The 9,187-nt window shown below is 41.2% G+C and overlaps 1 protein-coding gene across 2 annotated transcripts in view; it reads left to right on the top strand.

Annotated features, from left to right (window-relative positions):
- Positions 1 to 9,187, top strand: part of TBC1D5 (TBC1 domain family member 5) — a 475,698-nt gene that overhangs the window by 252,673 nt on the left and 213,838 nt on the right. For both annotated transcript variants that reach the window (XM_019535723.1, XM_019535731.1), the window contains exon 5: positions 8,241 to 8,349. In XM_019535723.1, the coding sequence (XP_019391268.1) occupies positions 8,241 to 8,349 (109 nt within the window). The remainder of the gene's footprint in view (positions 1 to 8,240; positions 8,350 to 9,187) is intronic.

Raw genomic sequence — 9,187 nt, 5'->3', positions numbered from 1 at the left:
AGGAGTTTGGGACAGTTAAATCAGTCTAAAGGTGATCAACCTGATCTATGGCAGTTTGAGGAGTGTTTCTCAAAGCCCTATGCTCCTGAATGCCACTGAAGCCCTGTGTCCATAGACTGGATCCAGCCTAAGGGCTGTAAGTTGCTGACCCATGCTCTATTTTTTTTTACCTTCCCTGGTATCCTCCATCTCTGGTATATCTAAGCCAATGGAAACATTTCTAAATTTCTGTTTAATAGCTATACACAGATCTGTCTTCAAGAATTTGTTTAGTCCCTTTTTTAATTTGGCTATGTTATCTGTCATTAACATCTCCTGTGGCAATGAGTTCCAGAAGTTAACTACATTCTGTATAAAAAAAAAAAAATATACTTTTTCTTATTAGTTTTAAACCTGTTCTAATTTTAATGGGTGCCCTCACATGGTTGTTTTTTTGGGACTTTCTCATTAATAACCTCAAATTGCAAAGCATATGACACAATAATTAGAAGCATCAGTAACATTGTTTCACTGGTGTCTGTGGTAGTTGAGCTGGAGTCTCAATGCATTAAAAATAAATCGTTTTGAATGAAAAAGTGAATAAAAATGTCAAATTGTGTTTACTTCGACCATATATAGTGTGCTTCCAATGTCGGCTTTTTTTCACCCCCAAAAGTAACATCATTGTTCAAAAATTTTATCTAAGGCATTTCTCCAAAAGGAGAAATGAGTTTGGGATTTTAGACTGTTGTGGAACCCAAGTGTAGATTCTTACAACCCACTACTAGTGTTGGGATACCCAGTCCTGTACTACAGTACTGTGTGTAACAGTGTTCATTTTCTAAATGTTGTCTTACAGATTAAACTGATTTTGTTCCATGAATGAAGATTCTTAAGAATTAGTATATAGTATCCCCTGGGTATAGGAAAAAAAATATCTATGTACAGTTTCTAATTGCATTTTAGGTGTACTGGTTCCCTCATTACCTGTGATGGAAACTAAAAATACAGTCATGACAGCTAACGCTTATCTGGTTGATCTAAGCATCTGCAGTTCTAATGTGGGATCTTTGCAGTCTGATGCTGATGTTCCTAATTTTCATTTTTACATTTGTGTTGACTTGAGTAGCTCGTGTCCAACATGACTGGCATACTATGGAAAGGCTCCTTTGTCTACCTACTAGTCTCGGTAGGGTATATAGTAATGTAAAACAGTAGGCCCACAGAATTGTCTTGGGTAGAATAGTGTGTTCTATAACCTACAACAGTTTTGATTACCAGAATGTCATCAATCTCCTCTCCTTTCTCTACATGCTGATCTGCCTCCCAAACATCTTTCTCCTCAGTTGTCTTCCCGAACAGCAACAAAGTGTGCTCGCATTCCAAGTTGATCTCCATGATAAAATACTTCTTACCATAAAGGAAGCTGGTTCAGAAAGGAACTTCTTACCATACTTTTTACCATAAAGGAAGCTTTTCCTGAATAAGCTGATAATTTGGTAGATGAGGCTTTCTTCAGACAACTAGCGAAAGTTTTCAGATCACAGGCCCTGGTTCTTATGAGGGAATTCAATCACCTTGACATTTGCCGGGAGGGCAATAAAGCAATGCACAGGCAATCTAGGAAGTTTTTGGAGAGCGTTGAAGGCAACTTCCAGATGCAAGTGTTAGAGAGACCAACTGGGGGCCGTGCTGCCTGCTGCTCATAAACAGGGAAGAATTGGTGGGAAATGTAAAAGTAGATGGTAACATGGGCAGCAGTGACACAAGTTGATTAAATTCAAGGTCCTGACCCCTCCTTGACAAAAGGAAGAAAGAAGAGCAGCATAGTATGGACTCTGGACTGCAGAAAAATAGACCTTGATTCCCTCATAGAAGTGCTGGGAAGGATCACCTGGGAGGCCAGTCTGAGAGGGGAAAGGAGTCCAGGAGAGCTGGTTGTATTTTAAAGAAACTTTACCGAGGGCACAGAAATGAACCATCCTGATGTGCAGGAAGAATAGCAAATATGGCAGGTGACCCGCATGGCTTAACAGAGAACTCTGGTGATCTTAAACACAAAAAGAAATCTTACAAGAAGTGGAAGCTTGGACAGATGACATGGGGAGGAGTATATTACTTAAGCTTGCATGGATGAAATCAGGGAAGACAAACGCAATTGGAGTTGAATCTAGGAAGGAACGTGAATGATAGCAAGAATGACTTCTACAAGTATGTTAGCAACAAGAGGAAGATCAGGGAAAGTGTTGGGTCTCTTACTGAATGGAGTGACAGATGATGAGGAAAAAGTTGAAGTACTCGATTCCTTTTTTACCTTAGTCTTCATAGGCAAGGTAAGCTGCACAGGTCAGCACAGTTTGGGGAGAAGGTGAGCAGCTTTCAGTGGTGAAGGAACATGTTAGGGACTATTTAGAAAAGCTGGACATGTACAGGTCCTTGGGACTGGATGCGGTGCTGAGGAAGTTGGCTGATGTGACTGCTGTGCTGCTGACAATTATCTTTGAAAACTTGCAGTGATTCGGGGAGGTTTGGGATGATTGGAAAAGGCCAAATATAGTGCTCAACTTGAAGAAAGGGAAGAAGAGTGTATCCAGGGAACTACAGACCAATCAGCCTCACCTCAGTCCCTGGAAAAATCATGCAGCATGTCCTCAAGGGATCCTTTTCTGAGCATGTGGAGGAGAAGAAAGTAGTCAGGAACAGTCAGTATGGATACACCAAAGAGAAATCATGCCTGACTAACCTGATTGCCTAGTGTGATGAGATGATTGGCTCTTTGGTTACGGGGAAAGCGGTGGACATCATGTACCTTGACCTTAGCATGGATTTTGATACAGTCTCCCACAACATTCTCGCAAGCAAGTGAAAGAAATGCGGGTTGAATAAATGGACTGTAAGGTGGATAGAAAGCTAGCTGGTTCATCAAGCTAAACAGGTAGTTATCAATGACTTGAGGTCTAATTTGAAGCTGGTCTCAAGTGGAGTGCCCCAATGGTCATTTCTGGGGCCAGTTTTGTTTAATGTTTTCATTAACAATCTGGAACAGGGATGAGCAAAATACAGCCTGCGGGCTGAGTTCGGCCTGCCAGGCAAATCTATCCAGAATAGAGGGCCCCTATAAAAATTTAGAAAATTTATATTTATCTGTTCCTGGATGTCTGTCAAAGATGACAGGAGCCAGGGACAGTAAGACCCAGGGGAAGCCAGCCACAGGACATGGGAGCAAGGCCATCCCCACTTCCACCCTCACCTGTCCTCCAACTGGAAGCCTTTGCCTGCCACCGCTTTCACTTCTTCACTGCCCACCTGCTGGCTGCTCCAGCACCACGGGGCCCCAGCTACCTCACCAGGCTGTGGGAGCACAAGGCTTGCGCCAGTACCCCAGGGCTGGGAATGGGAGGGAGGGGTGTGTGTGTGTGTGTGTGTGTGTACACGCGCATGCATGCAGTGAAAGGGACAGCATGTGTTCACGGGGCCGAGTCCCATGCGTCTACATGTGCGTCTACATCCTGCCTCGCACTGCCATACACCTAGACCCCACATCCCCGGGCAGGACTTCTGGTCACAAGATGGTGACCAGAGGGTGGGGACCCGTCAAGGGGTGGAGCTACTCATGTGGCCCTCAACAGCTTGCCAAAACTCGGTAAGCGGCCCTCCACCCGAAATAATTGCCCACCCCTGATCTGGAAGATGGGATGGATTGCACCCTAAGCAAATTTGTGGGTGTCACCAAGCTGGGGGGAGTAGTGGATATGCTGGAGGGTAAGGCCAGGATTCAGATTGACCTAGATGAATTGGAGGATTGAGCCAAAAGAAATCTTGTGAGGTTCAATGAGGACAAGTGCAGAGTCCTGCACTTTGCATAAAACAATCCCATGCACCAGTACAGACTGGGGGCTGACTGGCTGGGCAGCAGCTCTGCAGAAAAGGATCTGGGGCTTAAAGTGGATAATAAGCTGAATATGAGCCGCATGCCCTTTTTGCCAAAAAGACTAACAGTACACTGGGCTGCATTAGTAGGAGCATTGCCAGGAGATCAAGGGCAGTAATTATTCCCCTCTGTTCTGTGGTGGTAAAGCCATATCTGGAGTACTATGTTCAGTTTTGGGCCCCCCGCTAAAGAAAGGATGTGGACAAATTGAGCAGGAGAGGGCAATGAAAATGGTTCGGGGGCTGGGGCACATGACTTACAAGGAGAGGCTGAGGGAACTGGGGTTATTTAGCCTGCAGAAGAGAAGACTGAGAGGGGGTTTGACAGCAGCCTCTAACTACCTGAAGGGTGGTTAAGGATAGAGCTAGGCTGCTCTCAGTGGTGGCAGATGACATAACAAGGAGCAGTGGTCTTAAGTTGAAGCAAGGGAAGTTTAGGTTGGATATTAGGACAAACTTTCTCACTAAATTCATTGGCCTAAGGAGGGTGGCGAAGCACTTTAACGGCTTACTGAGACATGTGGTAGAATCTCCATCTTTGGAGGTTTTTAAGGCCTGGCTCAACAGAGCCCTGGCTGGAATAATCTATTGAGGGATGGTCCTGCTTTGAGTAGTGGGCTGAACTAGATGACCTCCTGAGGTCCCTTCCAATCCTAATTTTCCATGATTCTATAATTGAAATCATTGGGAGGAAAGAAATACAGCAAAAGCCACGTTATCTGGGACTTCAGCAACTAGAAAGCTCCACTAACTGGCATCTGTCCATACAAATCTTCCTTCCGAGGGATGTAGCAAAAGCGAAACCAGAAGTCTCGTTTCCGGTTTCTCCATCGCGAGCTGAGTCCTACTTCTTCCTTGTGGACCATGGCCCGGGGCAAAGCAGCCTGTGTGTGGGGGGCCCCCCTTCTTGTCTCTTGGCACACTGACGCCAGGGAGTGAAAGCCCTGGTGCACCGGACGTGGCATATTTGATTAACCGGCATCCCCCATTCCCAGGGGATGCTAGATAACAGGGCTTTTACTGTATTTCTTTCTTTACTCTCAGAGTAGGTGAGAACTAACAGAAGTGAATGTATGGAACAAGCATAATTAAAGCAGCATCTGGGGGTTCCATGCAGACATAATGGCCACAATTTTAAGCAGAACATTCTCTGAGTAGGGAAAAACAGAACAGGTACTGCTGTTTTGTGGACAAGGGACCTCTTCTTGTTGCTTGAGAGAGAGTTTTAGAAGTAATATATTTGCTTCTAGCAGAAGCTCATTTCTTTAGGTACATAATTGTTTTATCCAGTATCAGTTAATAGTTTCAGAAGAGAGTCTACTAAGAAAGCCATCTTCTTTCTTCCTATAGATTTCTACCACTCTGGACATGGTGCAGCATGTGGTTTAAAAATGTCTGAATAGCAGGTAGATTTAATGGGCGGTGTTATACAGGGACTCATATTTTATTTAATTATACTAAATTTATAGCAAGTTTTTTACTAAACACTAGGGAGTGATTTTTTGTTTGTTTTTTGTTGTTTGTTTTTTCAGTTGTTTACAGTGTTTTTTCAATTTCCCCATGAGCCAAACATAGTATGGAGTATGGGCTTGGCAACCTTCTTCCAGCTATTTTTAATGTAGCTTTGTTCAAAAAATGTATTTTAGACTTTTATTATGATCAAAAACATCATTACATTGTATTATAATTTGGTTGTTGAAGTGGGTTTGCACAAATATTTCTAAGTAATGTGTTTCCATGCAGTGACCAGGTCTAGAAAAGTTCAACCCCAAAGCATGGAAACATTTTGGGGTTTTTGCAAGTATATAATATCTGGGTCCTGATAGGCCTGTTTTTTAAATGTTAATTGCCATCTAGCAGTTACTACAGACAGTTGCTGTTATAAATATATTGAGACAGATTCTGTTTTTTCATTACACTGGTTTTAATCTGCATTAACTCAACTGACATCTCAGTGTTTTCCAAGTAATTAAGTGAATGCAATCTTCTACTTAAGCCGTGTAAATGACATCAGAATCTGACCCTTGTATATAGGGAAACATCACCCTCTGAAGAATAGTTGCATTTAAGTTGGCAGCTGTTAGAATGACACCAGTAATGCTACAAAACTACTTACATGGTAGAAAAATTTCCTATCATATGCTTCAATGAGACCATTTGAGTAAACATAATATCCTGTAGTTACCAAAGGATGTTTAAGGGCCAGATTTTCCTTTGCACTATAATCACTCTTCACTGCATAACTAGCAGTCCTCTAGTCTTAAGGAAGATTCCACTGGTGGCACTGGATTGTACTGATGGGAGCCAATGCAATAACTTTTATGCCACAACCATTTATAGCCAACAGTGTAAACCAGGAGGCTAGAATAACAACCCTGAGTAGGCAGACTATTGGACCCAGCTACCACCATCACTTGTATGCATGGTGGCATGGGGAGAAGCTGGTACCATGGGCCAGATCCAGCCCATAGAATGTAGGTTGCCACCCTCCTGATGTAGGCAGTGTGGCTAGAGGGAAGATGAGCTGCCACTTGCCTGCACTGTTGTCATTTTCTGCTATATTGGACCAGCTGGCAGTTGATAGTGATCAAAGTATTCTTTAGTACAGATAATACAAAAATGGAGGAGCAGGGAGAAGGTCAAAGCATTTTGTATGCATCGCATCTTTACTAATCCCCAACCATGCCTACATACATGCTGTTGCTCAGCTGCATCCGAGCATATAGGCCTAGCAGTCAGTTCTTTTTCGAGGAAACAAGTGCTATGAAAATACTATTTAACTGAAAGATATCTCTACCAGCACAGTATCCACCTGCGCACACACCTTTTAACTCCCACCACACACACAAGCACACATTCTGGGGTACTAATTCAGACCTGCCCCAGAGGAATAGGAACATAGATGAAGGAGGAAGAACCTTCAGGGTCATCAACTCTAGCCTCTACTTTAACAGGCAGTAGAATCATTTTCATATATTTATTGAGTTTCATTTAAAACTAGTTAGGTTTTTGCTCCTAGTATTTTGATTAGTGAGGTTCTGAAAGAGCTTTAATGGTTGAAAACATTCTTCCAATATCCAATCTAAGTTTATCCATACTTAGATTATTGAATTACAGACAAGTGCGGAATGAGAGCTTTCTTTCAGCACCTGAATGACCTTCTTTGTAACCCCACTTAACTAAGCAGATATGTCAGCCCAAAACTAAATAAGTAAGTCACTATTTCTGCTTCATAGTTTCATTACTATGAAGACCAAGTAAATCTCAAGAGAAAGTTAAAAATGGCGATTTTTTTTTTTTTTTTTTTTTTTTTTTTACTTTGAGAGTATAAATTGAACAAACGAAATCATCCAAAAAGCTTGTGCCCTTAAGTGTGCCCCTGATGCTTCTACACTGAAATGGAGTGTCTTCATATATTTTTATCTGAGTAGGTCGAGGCTGCTTTGGTCTTTGGTAAGATCATCAAATGACTGATACTGTTCTTGAGATCCACTTCAGTGGAAGATGTAGGGAATATAGGTTTAATTCTTTTATTCAAACTCAGTAAATGGTTTGGGACAATTAATTTCCAATTGTTTCCCAGTAGAGCAGATTTACTTGTATATTAATGAGGCACAGGTGTTAGGCCCCTGGTGTCTGCATGCCTGGGAGGCATATTTAGGTTGTTTATCTAGTCAGCCATAGGTACTGCAAGGTACTCAAGCTTGCCTTTAACAGTTTATACAGTGAGGGTTTTTAATTTTTTGATGTTTTTTTTAAATTTGCTAGCACCTGTTAAAATTTTAAAACTGATCATGTAGAAAAAAGTAGAAGTGATTTCAATAGTAAATAGCACTAAATGTTAAAGAAAGTCATCTTCTATTATGCTTAACTGCCCAGCTTGAAAGTAAGAAGAAAAGAAGGTTCATTTAAGCAAATATGTCATGTGAGGAACTAATACAGTCAACAGTATACTTTTCTATTGCATATTTTTGGAGTAGGTATTTCTTTGTCTATGGCTGAAACATGAATGTGTTTATATTAATATTCATTTTTCTTGTTTATTCACTGAACTGCAGTACCAACATTTTAGAGGAAATGGAATAGCCTCCATAGACATTATGAATTTCAGTAGCTGGCATAATTATAGCGATCTACATATTCATTAAATCCAAAGAAGAAATCTGTCCAAAAAGACAGCCATGCATTTAGAAATGGTACACAACTAAATATATACATTAAAAAGTTCCTTTCCTCTGCTTATCCAAAATTACTTAGTGTGATATAGCCCTTAAATCAGCTGAGGCTTTTTTTAGATGTTCATTCCTTTTTTTCCCCCCCCTTTCATGTAGTAAAGAATGGGAAGAACTATTTGTAAACAACAATTACTTGGCAACAATACGGCTGAAGGGGATTAATGGGCAGCTGAGAAGCAGCAGGTTCCGTAGTGTTTGCTGGAAGGTAAGAAGAGAAAATATTTATTTACAGTTTGTGGTTGCAATATATCAACACATTACCTGATGCGCTGAAAGATTATTGATGCGAAGAATCACTGAATTTTCCAAGAGACTTCATCCCAATGTTTTCCTGTCCATTTTTATAATTCATAGGGCATTCACTAATCATATTGAGTTGCCTTATAGCTGAATTGCTGGTAATAGTGAAGAATTCCTATGAAAGAGCATCTTTGTGTTGAATTACATTTAATTTAATAGTAAAATTCACTGCAATGTAACTGTGTTTCCTGTCACTTTTTTTTTACACTGAAATGATGTGTTGAGATTAAAGGGGAAGTTTTGGTCATGGTTTGTATTATAATGATTAACTTGGGCTTTTTGAAAACCTATCAGCTCCTTCTCCACAATAAGCAGTTGAGATGCCTCCCTATTGATATGCGAATGAAAGGCTCTCATACCTTGAAAGACTCATACTATGGCTCTCTTGTAATGACTTGGATAAGAAAGAAACCAAGCTAATATAGTTCTGAAAGACAGTAAAGGCCCTCTAAAGCCTCTCTTTCTCTTGGGCAAAATAAATAATAGGGATTGGAGTCCTAAAGCAGTATGTTGCAAAGCAGTCAGGCCCTTCTTTCTTTTTCAGTAGGGTAGGATTGAAAATTTTGATAAAAGAGAACATCTTTTTAAATAGTCTTTCTGTGTGTGACCATGATAACTTACCGTATTTTTCGGACCATAAGACGCACCTGACCATAAGACGCACCCAGTTTTTATGGCAGGAGAGACTATGTGTGCCGGTGGCCGGCCATTTTTATTGCCGGCTCCCGGTGTAAACAAGCGGC

Source organism: Crocodylus porosus, unplaced genomic scaffold (assembly GCF_001723895.1).
Source record: "Crocodylus porosus isolate Cpor-Errol unplaced genomic scaffold, CroPor_comp1, whole genome shotgun sequence".
Lineage (NCBI taxonomy): Eukaryota > Metazoa > Chordata > Crocodylia > Crocodylidae > Crocodylus > Crocodylus porosus.
The sequence above is the reverse complement of the archived record's forward strand: the minus strand, read 5'-3'. Positions and strand labels throughout refer to the sequence as shown.